Below are 17,925 nucleotides of genomic sequence, written 5' to 3'. Positions count from 1 at the left end.
AGGGCCTGATGTTTGCAGGTTCTAAAGGACTGTGACCAATGGAGAAAAGAGTTCTGACACCCTCAGGGCACAACAAAAAGTATAGACCAAGGAGCTCAGTCTCTCTGTGAAACAGGCCCGTAAGCTTATGGCTGCAGCCTGAGGGGCAGGCTTCTAATTAAACACACATCTGAGGGCTGACTGTGAACCCTTCCAGACATCTCAGAGGGGCATTCTTACACATGTCTGGTGCCCCAGTTTTTGCAGCTGCCACCCAGGGGATGCCCCTCGACCACCTGACTCTGGAGGTCAGGGGAGCTGGTGTGCCTGGGTCTGCTAAAACTGTAACACCCAAGAGACAGGTCTCAGCAAGCTGCCCCCACCAGGGCACTGCACAAACAGGAGACTGAAATGCACCCCCAGTGTTTCTATGAAAGAAACCTACGTGCCTGTTCTGGAGCTTTTGCCTGAGGCACCACTTTCAGCTTTGGTACACATCTGAAGGCCTGTGGAAGGACTCTCAGGGAGCAGAGGCCAGGGGGTGCTGTCATTGCCACTCTCCCTCACCACGGCTCATCAGTTATCTCCCAGAAAGGAGCTTACAAACTCACCCGAAGCCCCGATTTTTGTGACTGTCACCCAGGGGACACCTCCAGATCCTCTGGTGGCCAGCTGGGCCTACACTTGCAGCCCTACTGTATGTATTTGCTTTAAAAGCTGCAGCCCAAAGGGCTGACTTTCAGTGAGCCTGAGTCTAGGTGCTGACTGAGAGCCTCCTATTCGAGACACTGACAGGTCTTGGCACATCCTCAACTACTGAGAGCTAAGGCAAAGTTGGATAATAAGATTTATCTTCTACACAAGACCACTACTTCCAGGCTGAGAGAGGTGGCTCTTTCATTTAATGCATAGGACCCTACATAGAGATTCAAGCAAAATGAGGGACATGTTTCAAATGGAAGAACAGGATAAACCTCAGGGGGAAAAGTCCTTAATGAAATAGATGTTATTTACCTGATAAGGAGTTCAAAGTCATGCTCATAAATATGCTCACCAAATTCAGAATAGTATGGATGAACACAGTGAGAACGTCAATGAAGAAATAACAGATGAAGTACCAAATAGAAGACACAGAGCTGAAGCATAAAATACACTAGAGGGATTCAACAGCAGGCTAGAAGGAAAAGAATACAAAGGATCAGTGAAACATACTAACGTTTGCACTATAGGGAGTCATAGACAAGGAGAGAAAAGAGGGCAGGTAATGTGTTTTAAGAAATAATGGCTGACAACTTCCTAATCTGGGGAAGGAAACACGTACAGATCCAGGAAGCCTGGGGAGTTCTAAATAAGAGAAACCCAAAGAGACCCCCATCAAGCCATATAATTAAAATATGAAAAGTTAAAGACAGGTATAATGAAAGCATCAAGAGACTTAACAACTTGTCATATACAAGAGAATCTCCAGAAGACTGGCAGATTTTTGAGGAGAAACTTCACAGACCTGAAAGAGATGGCATAATGTATTCAAAGCACTGAAAGAAAAAGAAAAAAACTTCCAAACAAGAATACTCTACTCAGTTAAGCTATCCTTCAGAACTGAAAAATTGTTTTCCAGACAAGCAAAAGCCAAGAGTTTATCATCACTAAACTGGCCTTATGACAAATGTCAAAGAGATTTCTTTAAGCCAAAAAACGGCTATAAGTAGCAAGAAAACACATGAAAGTGCAAATGTCACTAATAAAGGTAAATACATAATAAAATGTAGTGGATTAATCATTTATAAAACTATTATGACGATTAAACAACAAATATAGTAAAATTATAATAGTTAAGGTATACGCAGCATACTAATTTAAAAAAGGTAAAATGTAACATATGAAACATGGCAAACAGTAAAAATCTAGAACTTTCAAACGCATTCAAACTTAAGTTTTTATAAGTAAGCCTCACAGTAATCATATAGCAAAAGCCGACAGTAGATATACAGAGCAATAATTACTTTAAATGAACTAAATTTTCCAATCCAAATACATAGAGTGGCTGAGTGAATTAAAAAAACAAGCCTCTTCTATATGCTGCCTTTGAGAGATGAAGTCAGATGTGAGGACACACGAGACTAAACGTCAAGGGATGAAAAAAAATATTCCATGCAAATGGAAACCCAAAGAAAGCAAGGGAAGCTATAACTTACATAAGACAGACTTTAAAACAATCCAGATTGGAAAGGAAGAAGTAAAACTGTCACTGTTTGCAGATGACATGGCTTTATATATAGAAAATCCAAAACACTCCATCAAAAAACTACAAGAACTAATAAATGAATTCAGTAAAGTTTCAGGATACAAAAGCAATGTATAAAATGCTATTGCATTTCTATATACTACAATGTACTACCAGAGAAATTAATAACAAATTTAATCAAGAAAGTGAAAGACCTATACACTGAAAATTGCAAGACACTGATGAAAGAAACTGAAGACCAAACAAATAAATGAGAAAGTATTCCCTGCTCAAGGATTATAAGAGTTAATATTGTTAAATGTTCATACTACCCGTAGCCATCTACAACTTCAGTATAATTCCTTTCAAAATTCCAGTGGCATATTTTAATAGAAACAATCCCACAATTTGTATGGAACCACAAAAGTCCCCCAAATTGCCAAAGCAATACTAAAAAAGAATAAATCTGGAGCTATCACACTCCCTGCTTTCAAACTATATTACAGTCCTCTCATAACTAAACAGTATGGTATTGGCATAAAAACATGACATGGATCAGTGGAACAAGATAGCCCAGAAATAAACCCATGCATATATGGTCAATTGTTTACAACAAAGGAGCCAAGGATATACAGTGGGGACAATCTCCTCAATAAATTGATGTTGGGAAAATTGGATTGGCACAGCAAAAGAATGAAGCTGGACTATTATATCATTTATAAAAATTATTCAAAATGGACTGAAACCTGAATGAGAGACCTGAAACCATGAAACTCCTAGGAGAAAACATAGGTGGTAACAGAGTAAACAGGTGAGACTGCATCAAGTTAAAAAGCCCAGCAAAGGAAGCTAAAAAAATGAAAAGGAACCTACAGAATGGAAGGAAATATTTGCAGATCCTATATCTGATAAGGGGGTAATAGGCAAAATACATTAAAAACATACACAGCTGAATAGTCAAAAAACTACAAACCGATTAAAAACTAGGCAAAGGATATGAATAGATATTTTTCTAAAGAAGACAGATGACCAACAGGTACATCAGATGCTCAATATTACCAATCATTAGGAAAAGCAAAATACAAACCACAATGAGATCCCACTTCACACCTATCAGAATGACTGTATCATCAAAAAGACAATAAATAACAATTGTTGGTGAAAATCTGGAGAAAAGGGAACCCTTGTGCACTGTTGGAAGAAATGTAAACTGGTGCAACCACTATGGAAAATACTATGGCCACCTGATACAAATTGGAAAAGACCCTGATGCTGGGAACCAGTGAAGGTAGGAGGAGAAGGGGACGATAAAGGACTAGATGGTTGGATGGCATCATGGACTCACTGGACATGAGTTTGAGCAAACTCTGGGAGATGGTGAAGGACAGGGAGGCCTGGTGTGCTGTTGTCCATGGGGTCCCTAGAGTTGGACAGGACTGAGCGACTGAACAACAGCTGTGGAATAAAGTATGGAGGTCCCTCAAAAAATCAAAAATAGAACTACTACTATAATCCTGTAATCTTACTTCTGGGTATCTATCTGAAGAAAACAAAAACACTAATTTAAAAATACATGTGCACCCCCATGTTCATTCAGCGTTATTTATAATAGCCAAGACATGAGAACAACCTAAGTGTCTGTTCATGGGTGAACGGATAAAGCTGTGGTGTACATACACACAATGGAAGATTATTGAGCCATTAAAAATAATAATAAATGGCAATTTGAAATCTTGCCGTTTGTGATAACAAGGATTGACCTCAAGGACATTCATTATTCTAAGTGAAATAAGTCAGACAAAGACAAATACTGTAAGATTCCACTTACATGTGGAATCCTTAAAATACAAACAAAACAAAGCTCATAGATACAGGAAACAGACTTATGGTTACAGAGGTGGGCAAGTGGGAAGTGGTGAGGGAGTCAATAGGTACAAATTTCCCGTTATAAAACGTCACGGGAGGCTTCCCTGGTGGTCTAGTGGTAAAGAGTCCACCTGCCAATGCAGGAGACGTGGGTTCGATTCCTAATCCAGGAAGGTCTCATATGCTGCAGAGCAACTAAGCCCGAGCACCACAACTATTGAGCCTGTTCTCTAGAGCCCGCACTCAACTACAGATTGGCCCCCACCTGCCACAACTCGAGAAAAGCCCACACAGCCCCAAAGTTCCAGCACAGCACAAAAAAGAATTTTTAAACGTCAAGAGAATATAACATCCAGCATGGCGACTATAGTTAATAATGCTCCAATACACATTTGAAGGTTGCTAGGAGAGTAGATCTTCATCACACAGAAAAAAGTGTTTCCATTTCTCTCTCTCTGGCATTGAAATTTTTAGAAGCCAATTTTCCTTTTAAATTACAAGAAATTTAAATTTAATGCTTGCAAAAGATGCTTCTGTGATTGACTGACTTGGATCACTTCTTGGATTAGAACGGCCAAGACCCATTAAAATGAGGCATATCTACCCAAGCTAAATTATCCAACAGTGAACCCTTTGCACTACCTGAAGAGCAAATATGGATGAGGAGCAGATACAGGTGAATTTGGAGCTAGTATACAAAAAAAAAAAAAAAACTTGATGAGGTAGAAATGTCAAAATAATGTATAAAACTAGAGTTATCTGTTCTTCATATTCTATGGTATAATACAGAATTTCAATTGGATAAGTCTACTGTGTTAAATTTATATGGGACTTAATAAATTACTAAGCATATTCACATAAACGTAAACAAAGAGCTTTTTGTGAAATCAACAGACTGGGTCACAAACCAGAGCATCTGGGCTCTTCTTCAGGAATTTCGGCAGAATAAGCTAATGCAATTATGATTTGGTCTCTGTCTCCCCATGTGAGACCCATGTCTTAAATTTCTGTTTAATATTTCAGCAATCACCTACCACTAAAGGAATACTGTTCTTTGTTTTATTTTATTTGATGAAACAAGAGACCCAAACACATTCTCTGAAAATTACGTTTAAGACAGCTTGCCAGTGAGGCCACCCCAGGTTATACAACCAGATGTCTGCCGTGGGCTCCACTTTCTGACAGCCTGGGGAAAAGAAACCAGAAGTTCCCCACCTATCACAACTGAGATGGCAGGTCTGACCTGGGTAGGTTAGAGGTAATAAACTGCCACACCTAATGCCCTACCCTAATGCCTTCAATAAAACAGCATCTGTTTTAAATATCAGAGGAAGGAATGAAAGAACATACATTCGGGTCCCAAGAACATAGGGAAATACCTCTTCCCTTGGATAATGAAAGCACTCTCCTGTTTCTGTAGATTATAGGAATTAAGACAAGAAAACCTAATCACCCTTCCCTTCACCCTCCACTCCCTACCCAAGATGTAAAGGTAATGATGGTGATAAAAAGGGCAAGAGGCTTGCTCAAGATATGACAAGACAGCCAAAAAGAAGAGTGAGATTCAAGGATTTTAAGACAGGGGGGCCTGGAGACATCAGACCCTTTTCCATTTTATTCCAGCATATTTCTTTAAAAGCCTTGATAGGAAAAAACCAAAACTTACCTTTTCATCTTTATGCTTTCAGTGTAAGTCCCATGTTTTCTGAAGTTAAAACCCATTTGGCTCTCTGCATTTTGTATAAGTTTAGTAATCTCGGGTGTATGCAGGCCAGGGGCAAGTAGAGCATTCTACTCCTACCCAGTCTTTTATATATATATATATCATTAATGTAGTTTTATATGTTCATCAGTCTCAGAGACTGAAAATTGAGTTTTCCAATCAAAAGAATTTTGTTGGGTGAGGAAAACAAACTCCAAACTATGAAGAATGCTGTGAGTACCACCTTAAATAGAGTCTAAACTGAAGTCGCTCAGTTGTGTCTGACTCTTTGGAACCCCATGGACTATAGCCCACCAGGATCCTCCGTCATGGGATTCTCCAGGCAAGAGTACTGGAGTGGGGTGCCATTTCCTTCTCCAGGGGATCTTCCCGCCCCAGGGATCGAACCCAGGTCTCCTGCATTGCAAGCAGACACTTTACCATCTGAGCCACCAGGGAAGCCCTAAATAGAGTCTAGGTACATAGGAACTGTCAGCATGCAGCATAATTGCATTAAAAATTAGGACAGCCCCTCCCCAGATAGCACCTTGAAAGTGGGTTTTTACAGAAGCATTCTTGTTGGGTACACACAGAGCAGAAGTTTTTGTTCCTGAGCAGCCTTCCAATGCCAAAGACCCTCTTCCTGTTTCCTAGGGGTGACCTCTTAAACATGCAGCCATATATAGGACCATGTTTACAGACACTTCCAGAAGATAAACTACCACAGCACAGAAGCATATTGTCCTAAACGCACCATATAGATTGCAATGCCTCTGTTTACGTGTAAGTGGTGAAAATAAATCAGAGTGATATCTAGACAAAGCTACACTTTGATGTATGGAGAATCTGCACCACTACATGTTTATAGTATGATGGAGCCTATGGTGCCAGATAAGAGAAATGCGTTTGCAGGTAGACCTAAATCTTCAGACTGTTGTGATTTTAAACTGACCTGTCTCTTTTCATCATAGAATAGCTTCATGACCATAAATACAGGGAGCTACTGACAGTATAACTCATCCCTTAAAAATAGTTTGTTCTTAGCAGCTATGACAGTTTTTTTTTTTAAAGAGGCTTTACTTACCCCAGACAAGGACAATGTATCTCAGCGGAATGAAGTACAGGATGACTGTGAATGCACAGAGGGCTACAATGGCCAGCCAGCTTAAGAATGGGACGGTCCAGTTGAAAGTACTGAATGAGAAATCAACACATCAGCAATCTGAGCACTTCACACATTTCTCAAAGATGAAAACGAATGTGATTCAAACTCTGGACTGCAGATCTAGTAAAGACTTATTTCTTTGGGGAAGAGATGCCAATGGTTGTGGGCTTTCCTGAATACAGGACCCAGGTAAGGGTTGTTGACACCAACCCCCTCCACATTGGCTGAGGTGACTTCAGGGTGTAAAGTCGTCATACTACTTGGGTGACTTCTAAGGGTTTAAAAATCTTTTTCTACTTCTAAAACTAGTACTCAATCTTGTTTTCTCCAACTTCTGATAGAGGAGAATGCCCCTACCATTCTTTCTTCTGTGAACTCTCACATAGGATTACCCACAGTGGAAATAGAATATTGCCAGCAATTGTCTGTAGACCTAAATCTTAACACTGTTGTGGAAATCCTCAGAACTTTAGAAATCCTTAGAAAAATACTTTCCACTTCAGCCATGTTTCAGATGGAACTAGAAGTCAGCAAGGGGAAATTTTGTAAAAACTTTGTTCCCATCATTGCCCTCCTCCCAGCAGTGCATAGATAATTAGGAAGTAAAGTCAACACATTATCTGCTGTTCTCTCTGCATTGTTTCAGCAAAGGAGAACATGGCACATTTGAAGACTACAAAGGAAGTTTAAGCTCGAAAAGGGTGGGCTTTTGATAATGTGGAGGGTTAGAGCCAGAGATGGCAGCAAGACTGAGTATTGACAGGGATAAAACATCAGAACAAAGAACAAAAGTGGGATCAACGAACAGAAGGAGAAGTTACAAAATAGTACCAAGAAGATGGGAAAGACTTCAATGGGACAAAAAGAAACGAAAAATTATGACAGAAGGCAAACAGAACACGGAAAGAACAGATATTTTCAGGCTTTTTGTGTAGAACATCCATAGTAAGTCTCTGATAGTTTTTAAGAGAGAATGACAAAATTATAAACAGACTCACTGCGCGGAGCCTTCGAGGTCATGTATATGAACCGTGTCTCCATTTACAGGCATACTACTGCCTCAGTGCTCGGCCTCCAAGGAGGAACTAACGTATGTTTGAGTGGCTCTTTAGCATAATTTAATGAAAACAACCAAAATAAGTAGCAAATCTGTGTTCAAAGCCTAGATTCTGTTATGTGACTTCAGGTGGTCGACCTCTCTGAGCATCAGCTTTCCTGGTATAAAATGGGGACAGCTTTTATTGTATCCAGAAAGACTGGTAGTGATGGCAGTATGTTTACGTGAATCACGGTGATGTTATTTAGAGTCATTAAGCTCTAGAAGTACTGTTCAGCACTTCTTAGCAGTGAGAAGGGCCCCAAAGACACTTAGAGAAAATATTGAAATTGTACATGATATGGATAACTGTGTTTATTTCTTCTAATTTCCTGGTAATTTATGCTCTGTTCACTTGGACTGGGTTTTTCCAGAGAAGTCTATAGTCCAATAAAGGATGTTTGTCAAGAGATTTTCTCATGTACTACCCTTCAGCCTAATATGTATTCCTAATACAGAGTTATTCCTTAACTCTGTGGCATATGACTTGCTTTTTGTCTTTCTCTGGGTCACATCTCCTAGTTTTTCCCCCCCAATAAAAAAGCCACAGTTGGATCCAACTGGGTTGTCTTATTTTTAGCAACTCTTGGGGTCTGGCTTTTCTGTCGTGTTTTTTTATGTCTTATGGCCAGAGTGAGCGTCCTGTAATTGCCACCAGGTAAAGGAGCATGCCTTCCTTCCTCACTGACGCCTGTAGTCCCCTTGCTTCTGCCCGCTGTGGAGAGAACAGAAGGCTGAGGGTCTGTGTGTTCTCCCGTGGTTGAACTCAGAGCCATCCGTCACACCATCCTCACGCGGAAAACCCTCCTCCTTGGGCAGCCTCACTGAAGTGCTCCCTGTGTTCTTATTCCTCTTGGAAGGATAAATGGCAACGAACACCAGTGTAGCTAATGTCAGAGGAAAAAAAGGCCGCCCTTTTTATTTCCACAGTGCATCATGGAATCTAAATCTAGAATGTGATCCTATACCATTCCCCTGCCCGCCCCCCAAGAGATGCTATTCAAGAAAGTTCTGGGAGGATTATTTCATAACAAGATGTAATTATGGAGACTTCCATTTTGTACTTAAAGATTACATCTAAATCTGGTTTCTAGATAGATCCATTTTATCCAATGTGACTCCAGGGGAGTTTGTCTCATTTTAGTAGTCCAAAGATGATTATGCAGAAGAGAGAGTTCCTACAAGACTCACTAGATACTATGCTATGTTCTTGTACCTCCGCCTATACCTCTCTCTCTCTCTACCCCTTAGAAAGTTTGATCAAATCCAGTTTTCCCCAAGGCTGGTCCACAACCGCGACCCGGTTATTTCCTTCAACTGGCCATGGTCTCTTCCAGTACCTGTCTGAGGTCTCCTAACACCCAGAGTTACAAAGAAGCCTCGCCTCTTCAGGCACTCACAGTCCTGACCTCAGAGCTGACCCGGGGTCTTCTATAAATGAGATATTCCTGTTAGATAGTGCACACACTGTACCTCAGGGAAAGGACAACACCCAGTAGGGAAATGCCCCATTTAGGACTTTACACTCTGCTTCTGCAGATAGGTTGTGGAGAACAAGGAAACATTTCTTAGAGATGGAAATAACAGGACGAAGAAAGATGTGGAAATCAATGTTTAGAAGTCTGATACTGAATGTTGCTTAAAAGTCCCATTTGGGAGTCAGAGGGAGGCTGTTGTGTCTAATGTGAGAAAGTGGAAACTCAGCACCTATGCATATGTGGAAATGTATTAAAAATTATACAAAATAAAATGCATTATGCCTTGAAACATGAAAGGCACCAGATGAATGACCTACATACACCTTTGGTTTAAATAGATTACTCCTTTCAATTTCTGTGTATGCCCAAGCATCCAAGTCTGCCGCACACTTTTGGTTATGAATAATAAACAATGAATAGAGATATGAAACTAGAAACATATAGGCTTATCCAGGTATAAAGCACCCCTTCTTGAACAGACCATTTAGAAATCAATATGCAGGCCAATTTTCATGTAGTTTAGTGGCATGAGCCCTTAGTATACTTTTTACTGATTATTAATTATAAATCTACCTTACCATTTTTATAATTAGTTGTTTTAAAATATTAGTATGTAAGGTAAAGTAAAATGCAAATTATGTTTCTTAATTTTACTTTTGTTCTCTGTGAATCTCTAATTCCTAACTTTTAAATTATAAAAATAGTTTATTTTCTAAATGACAAAGTATTAGTTTACTTCATCTATAATTATAATTTCAGCTAGTTAGAATTGAAAGAATATTTCCCAGGGTGCTATTTATAATATTTTTTAATTTAACTTTGTTGATGAAACTGTAACTTGACCAATAATAACATGCAGGTGTGTCTTGATTACCTGAAATCCTCATTTAACTCAGTTTATTTTTTTTTTTCCTATTGCAATTTCATATTCTAAGAACAAAGTCTCACTGTGAAAATGTGCTAAAATTTAGGACGGTGTTATTTTTTTCAAAGCTACAAGTATGACTTCTTTCCAACCAATATGTTCTAAATTTCAAGGAGGAAATTGACAGAACTTTCATAAAACCAAAGACTGGCAGAAACAAAGTAAATAATGATGAAACTGAGCAATAGATCACCCAGACGGAGTGTCCCCTGCCAGAAAGAATGTGGCATTTCACCCTCTGAGAAACAAATGGACACTGTCCCCCAGAAAGCCAGGGCTCGCATGTCAGCATCACTCACTTCTTTATCCTTTCGCCAAAGGAAGCCACTTCATCTAGGATGTTCTGGACACTGATACATACCTCCTGGATGGCATAAATTTTATTTATAAATCCCTTTTTTTCACTGTCCTAAAACACAATAAAAAAGAGAGATTCTGTGTGAGTAAAGGTATCTATATCCTTCAGGGCTTGAATTCTTTTCATTGTCAACACTTAGATTCTTAAACTTAAATGAACTTCATTTTTCCATGGATATAAGTGGATGCATGCAGCCCCTGACAATTGTCAATGAGAAGGGAGGTGGAGCAGGAAGAGCACTCAGCACTGTAGACCTGTGTCAGTGTACAGGTGAGCAAAGCACAAGACTCAGATTCTGTGGCTCTTGCCCTGATGAACAGAAACATTTCAGCAGGGGGACAGGAAGCGTGACGTGGTAAGAAGGAGATCAGGTCTCAGAATGACCAAATCTGGAATCTCTGCTGACCCTGGGCCCACTATGACACAATACTTAGCAGACCCAGTTTTCTGGCCTACCACCCCACGGACCTAAGTTTGGTCTTGGCTCCAGATTATTTTAATAGCAGGGAATGCTGGGTGTAAATAAGAAGACCTGTGAGCAATGAAAATTGCACACACAAAAAATGTTTTTAATTTAAAATAATAAAATCAACTGAAATCCAGTAAGTGGACACTTCCAGACAGCGCCTTAGGGACAGCAAAATACATAGCCTGGTCCCTGTCTCAAGAATAGAGCTACACACTTCATGCTCTATTAGTTAGGGTTCTAACTAAACATTTTCCCCCTATTTGTATTTAATTCTTCCTTTTAAAACTTGTGTTGGCCCTAAGCTGTGTGCTCCAGTGAATGGGTGATTAGTCAGGGTTCTAACTAAACATTTTCCCTCTATTTGTATTTAATTCCTCATCTTAAAACTTGTGCTGGATCTAGGCAAAGCTGGTGTGTGCTCCAGCAAATGGGTGCGGATTCAGCATAAAGCACCCAAAGAGTGGTGTGAACCTAGGGGGTAATGTGCACGTTTTGTAATTTTAGACCCAGCGGAAGAAATAATGGTGGCCTTTCATGATAGAAAATTCTGCTTAGTAGCCTGGCACCAAAGGCACTTGCCTAGGCTGTTTGGTGGAGACCATCCAACCCATGACTCCATTTCTCCATGCCAGCTTGAATCTCTGTGGAAATGTAGATCCAATTTCATTACTTTTAACTTCTTCTGAACACTTGCACACTGCCAGAACACTTGAGACCTCATGTGGCAGTCAGTGCTTGCTGGAAGCAGCCAGGAAACCAGAATAATAATGTCGTCATGTTGCACATTTACATACTGACTTTCATTTTCGCAGAGTCTAAAGCACTTTGCACTGTGAACACTTGGCTGGGGCTGGCGTCCTGCCACCTTGGAAAGTGAGGGCAAGTGAATGACAGGTGTGTGGGCAGCCTCCAAGGACAACAGGGTACAGTGGGGCTGGGGATGTGGATGCCAGTTTTATAACATGATCTTTAGATACCAGTTACTTAGAGCCTTCACTTTAAATTTAATTCCCACAGGAGATACTGCCTACATGATTCATCTCAGTTATGCCAAATGGACTGTCAGGCAATGAGGTAGATGAAATGCTTGAGGCTCAAAGTTTAGAGAACAATGACACACTCTCGGAGTCCCCACTGTCTTCAAAAGTTGCCCTTCACTTGTCATTACAAACACGGGTGCATCAATTTCTGGTCTTTTTTCCCCCTCCCCAGGAATAAAACAAAATGCATTCATTTCACCTATGCAATTGTACATTTTAGAATAAAATGAACAACCAGTGGCTCCTTGTTCCTTTTATAATTGCAGAATTGGTCTGCTCTAATAATCTCCACGGCCTTCAGTGTTCTCCATCAAGCACCAGCTAAGTTCATTTACATCTATGAAGTAATGTGTTCTTACAAAATATTTTTTTACATCCAGAATAAATCAAGTTGAAAATGAAGCATGCTGGTTATACAATGAAAGTTTACTGAGAATAAACTCTAACCAGTCTGAAAGTATAAGGTGAAGAATATTTATTTCACAATAGCAATAAAATGTATAAGGTACTTAGCCATACCTTCACAAGAAATGCACAGAATCTTTATTAAGAAATTAGAGATGATATATTTCTGCAATGGGAAACTAAATATTAAAAGAATGTATTCTTTTAGTTGAACATAAAGGTTTAATTTTGCAATTTCAAGCAAATCCTAATGTGTTTGGTGTAAAGTAAAATGGGGAGAATTTGATGAAGTATTTTTAAAATTTGTTTGGAAGAGTACCTATAGCCAAGCAGTGTTTGCAGAAGAGAAATAATGAGAAAGCATTTATTGTACCAGATATTTAAGTAATTAAAATATGAAAGATGACCATTAAAAGAGGAATCGTTGTATGATAAAGCACCATCATAAATCTATCATGAAGAAAATATTATGTTACTGGGTACTTGCTTTAACTATTTGGGGAAAATTATATTAAATCATGCCTTAATAGATTCTCAAACATATTTGAGATAGCTCAAATCTACCTCAGCATCTGTCTCAAACTAAAGTATCCCAAATATACATTAAATTAATTTAAAAGAAAATAACTAAAAAATGATTATAAAAGCAGAAGAAAAGATAGGTAAGTTATTTACTGACCTTGGAATAGGAAAGAACTTTCTAAACATACAAGCAGTAAAGAAAATCACAAAGAAAATTAGTAGCAAAAGTTACATAAAATCTTATATCAAAAGTTATAAATTTAAAAGGCTAAGTGGGAAAAAAATTTCAAAAATATGACAAATGAAGGGATGGGATTTCCAGTATATTCAGCAAACATCTGAAGCAGTTTTCATGGCAGTTTGTTTTTTTTTATAGTAACAGAAAAATCATTAACATGTTGGGTATATTATGTTAATACAAATGATAGACTATTAGGAAATCACAAAATACTGCTTAAAAGAGTGAAAATAGTTATGATCTACTAGAAATTTAAAAGAATGGGAAGTAAATGTGATATACAGCATAATCCTAACACTTTTGAAATGGGTAGGATAGAAAAATGATGAAGGGAATATGTCAAAATATTAAAGGTAAAATAGATGTTTGCCTTCCTCATGCCTTCCTATAATATTCAAATTCTTTGCAATCAATATATTTTACTTTTATAACCAGAATAGTTCCCTGATTTTCTATAACATCACTATAAAAGTAATAGGAATAGAAGACATAAATGAATCGCACTCACTGGACATGATTTTATACAGTTATCTGTTTTTTCCTTAATTTATTTTTTTGTATTCTAATTTATTTTTAGAAAGAAGTAGAATGTAAACAGACACTCATTAAGCACCATAAAGTACTCTTCACGTAGCTCATTCAATCCCCACCACCATCCTACAATGTATTTTTCCCTACTTTACAGAAGAGAAAACAGGCTCATGGAAAATGACAGCACTTGGAATTAGGACTACAACTAGCCAACTCAGAGTCTATTCTCTGCATGATATACTGTGACCTTCTCATTCTACCCAAGAAGATTTCAGTTCCTACCCAGGATCCCTGTGAGGATAAACAAGAAGAAAAGACTTGCAAAGGTTTGGAAACTTATTATTGTAAACACCATGATCAGCAAGAAAATGAAATCTAGAAACTTGATTCAAAAATGGAAATTGGAAGGTTGTTAGAAACCATCAGATTTAACATTAATAATGCAGTGTGCAAATATAAAATATGAGCCCTTCATTAATAAGATGTGTCATTTTAGGCATCTACAAAGACTGTTTTTAGTAGATACTTTAAATCCAAGTACTAATGTTGAGTATTGGCTAAAGAGTTTTAAAAAATCTGCTCATTTAAAATTTTCTTTCTTCTGCATACTCATCCTACCCCCTAAGCTTGTCACCCCTCGCCACCAAAATTCAAAATAAAAAAGTCTGGAGTGTTGGCAAATTTTGAAAAGGAAATGCTTTGGGATAAAATTTTTTATTTTAAAATCTTTCATCAAATTCTATATTCCTCCACTGAGGTCTCCAAACAATGAAGTAATTACTCTTTATGTACAGTATATGACCCCAAACTGCAGTGGGTAATGGAATTGCTCTGTGTTGCTTTCCAATATTTCACACTTTTTTCATTAATGTTCAATACTTTATTAGTAGAGAATAAATTGGTACATTTCTTTTATTGTCATTTTTACTTTCCTTTATAAACCAGCCTGGATAGAAAAAAATATCATAGGGTACTGAATCATTGAAAAGCTTGGAAATGACACTATTGTTTCCTTTTTTTTTAAATGCATTATTAAGGTTTCTTTTCAAGATGTAAAAAGAAACTTACCTGTAAAATAGAACTGTAACTGTAAATCTGAAAACATGTGAGATGTATATTATACAAGTTTTTTTCTAAATTCCATATGATTTTTAAAATCTAGTTATTTTCAGTAGTCCACAAAATATTAATAACTGCACACCTGAAATATAGTGACTCTTTCATATTCACCTATTTTACTATCATGTATCCCATTAGAAAATGAACTGGATTTTTCCAAAGAACTCTCTGGTCCCTAGCTGTGAGATATTTAGGAAACTCAAGACCTAAGGAATCAATATATGCTGCCAATTGCAGATTCTATTCCAAAAGAGAACAGGAAGCCAAGGTGATGGGTGTCAGGGGATGTGTGTTCTGTGGGGGTGGGTTCCTTGTGCACCCAGCTGCATCTTGCCACAGTCACTCACACCAAAGAGGTCACTGTCCTGTTCACGTCAGAGAAAATGAATCTGTTGGACACCTGTGCTGTGTTCAACATAGCAGGCGTGTAGAACGTGTTGCTCAAAATATTGATGCTATAAAATTCAACTTATTTCACTTTCTAGGGTGAGAGCTTGTCTTAAGAGTGTAAGAGGGGAGTGCTATGAAGTCTCATATCAGGATGAGCACAAAACAGAACTGTCCTAAGAAACCAGAGCATATGTTCATTTTATGGTCTTCTGGAGGAGGCATGCAGATTTTGCTTTTCCTTTCAAGTCCCGCTAGGTAACCTCACAAAAGGTGAGCAGTAAGACTTATATTTGCTATGATACATAATCGTGATAGTTTACTGTTGACTACAGCTCTTCTGTGAGCAAACATAGCACCAAGTATACAACTGTGTTTGGAATATGTTTATGTTTCATGTGATTTATTTTTTATGCTAAAGATGGTTTTAGTGTACAGCTTTCTTAGTTCACTCAGTAAAATGCCCTGCAAAACAGACTTCCTCTCAGATCTATACTTCTAACCTATGGAAATGTTAGACATGAGGTATAGGTTGAATAAAGGCACATAAAGTGGCAAAATGTTTTCTTTGTGGCAATATTCCTTCTTTTTTTCAGGCATAGAAACTTACCTTGCAGCCTTAAATCTAGAATACTGAAATTCTCAGCGAAATCAACAACTCACAGGGACTCTTGACTACTGAATCCCACCTCAGTGTCTTATTCGTTTTTTATGATATCAAATCTTACCCAGGTTACTGGGTGCTGTGGCTCTTTTTCCAATATTCACCTTGAAAATAGGAACCCTCCACTGAAATATTAAGTGTCCCAGGTATGGTTAAGGTTAAGAAGACAGATGGTGCGGGGGGCGGAGGGGAGGCCTTCCCTGGTAAAGAATCCTGCCAGTGCAGGAGAAAATGGTTTGATCCCTGATCCGAGAAGATCCCACATGTTGTAGAGCAACCAAGCCCACGCACCACAGCTGCTGAGACTGTGCTCCAGAGCCCAGGAGCCACAACTACTGAAGCTCACACTCCTGGAGACTGCGCTCTGCAGCAAAAGAAGCCACCACAACGAGCAGCCTGCACACCACGCTAGAGAGTGGCCCCCACTCGCTGCAACCAGAGAACAGTCTGCAGCAACAAAGACCCCGCACAGCCGAAAATAAACAAATACAGAATTAAAAGGAAAATAAAGTCTGTTTTGTCTGAAGTAAGTATTGCTACCCCAGTGTTTTTTTAAAAAAAGACAGATGGACACCATTTAAGACAGTATATTTTCTTTTAAAAAGAAGTATTGTTATCCCATTGTTAAAAAAAAAAAAGATGGATACCATTTAAGAGAATATTTTCTCTTATAAAAGTAAAACAGTTCTCAAAAATATTTATGTTTCATGGTCATAAAGAGGACTAAGTTAAATAAGATAAGCCACATAGAGCTCTTAGTACAATATCTGGTGCAAATAACTGTCCAGTAGCAGAAGTAGTACAGTAGATACAGTTCCTTATCAAGATAATTCAAATTATTTTTATCTATTTTTGTTCCTCTGAAACAAAATTTTGAAATATTAGAACTCCTCAATATTTCTGGAGGAAGGTAGGGCAACCCACTCCAATGTTCTTGCCTGGAGAATCCCATGGACAGAGGAGCCTGGTTGGTGACAGTCCACAGGGTCGCAAAGAGTTGGACACGACTGAGGCGACTTGAGTATGCCTCAGCAAATGAAACTTCTTATGCATGTTTAGTCCTGCTCCAGATGACTTCGTGTCAGCTTGTCAGATTCCATTTTAGAGAGTGATATTAGTTTCTTTATAATGTTACATTGAGGTTTTTTCCCCCTCCTGCTGACTTTACGTGTTTTCTTTTTTTTTTCCCCCAGAATGAACATTTACCTGGTCTTAATTTTTTTTGCTTCCTCTATTTAGTATACTTCGCTTTCCAGTACTCATTTTCTACAGTACAATTTTTAATCACATTTTGTTGTGCCTCACCCCGTTACATTCTGCATGTAACTTTAAAGGTGATTGCAAAATAACAAAAATTTGGAAAGCGCTATCCCTTGGGCCAAGCAATGAAAACGGGCATTTAAAAATGGCAGCTGGCACTCTTAAAGGTTGTGATGAAAGCCAGGAAAGAAAGAACAGAAGAAAGCAAGGGCAAAGAAAGGGAGGGAGGAAAAGAGGGAAGGCAAGAAGGAAGAAGAGAAAAGGAAAAGGACAAAAGAGCAGAAAGAGGAGACTGAAGGAAAGAGAAACGAAATAGGGGAGAGGAAAACTTGAAGAAGGGACACCCCACGGGACAGGAGGATGAGGAGCAGATAAAGAGCCTGGGGGTGTATGAGGAAGTGAAGGTGAATATTCTTGAAGATGACTTGAAGTCAGGCAAAAACGAAATCGTTGACTACCCATCTTAAGTTCTAATTTTTTATTATTTGTAAAAAGGT

General features: G+C 38.6%; 1 protein-coding gene across 5 annotated transcripts in view; it reads right to left on the bottom strand.

Moving 5' to 3' along the window:
• The window catches only part of MCTP1 (multiple C2 and transmembrane domain containing 1), a 565,543-nt gene that overhangs the window by 7,170 nt on the left and 540,448 nt on the right, over positions 1-17,925 (bottom strand). For all 5 annotated transcript variants that reach the window (XM_040241502.1, XM_040241504.1, XM_040241505.1 and 2 more), the window contains 2 exons: positions 10,735-10,844; positions 6,856-6,965 (listed from right to left, as the gene is read on the bottom strand). In XM_040241502.1, coding sequence (XP_040097436.1) covers positions 6,856-6,965; positions 10,735-10,844 — 220 coding nt within the window. The remainder of the gene's footprint in view (positions 1-6,855; positions 6,966-10,734; positions 10,845-17,925) is intronic.

The sequence above is a fragment of the Oryx dammah genome, unplaced genomic scaffold (assembly GCF_014754425.2).
Source record: "Oryx dammah isolate SB20612 unplaced genomic scaffold, SCBI_Odam_1.1 HiC_scaffold_5, whole genome shotgun sequence".
Taxonomy (NCBI): Eukaryota; Metazoa; Chordata; class Mammalia; order Artiodactyla; family Bovidae; genus Oryx; species Oryx dammah.
This window is presented reverse-complemented; position numbering and strand designations above follow the sequence as displayed.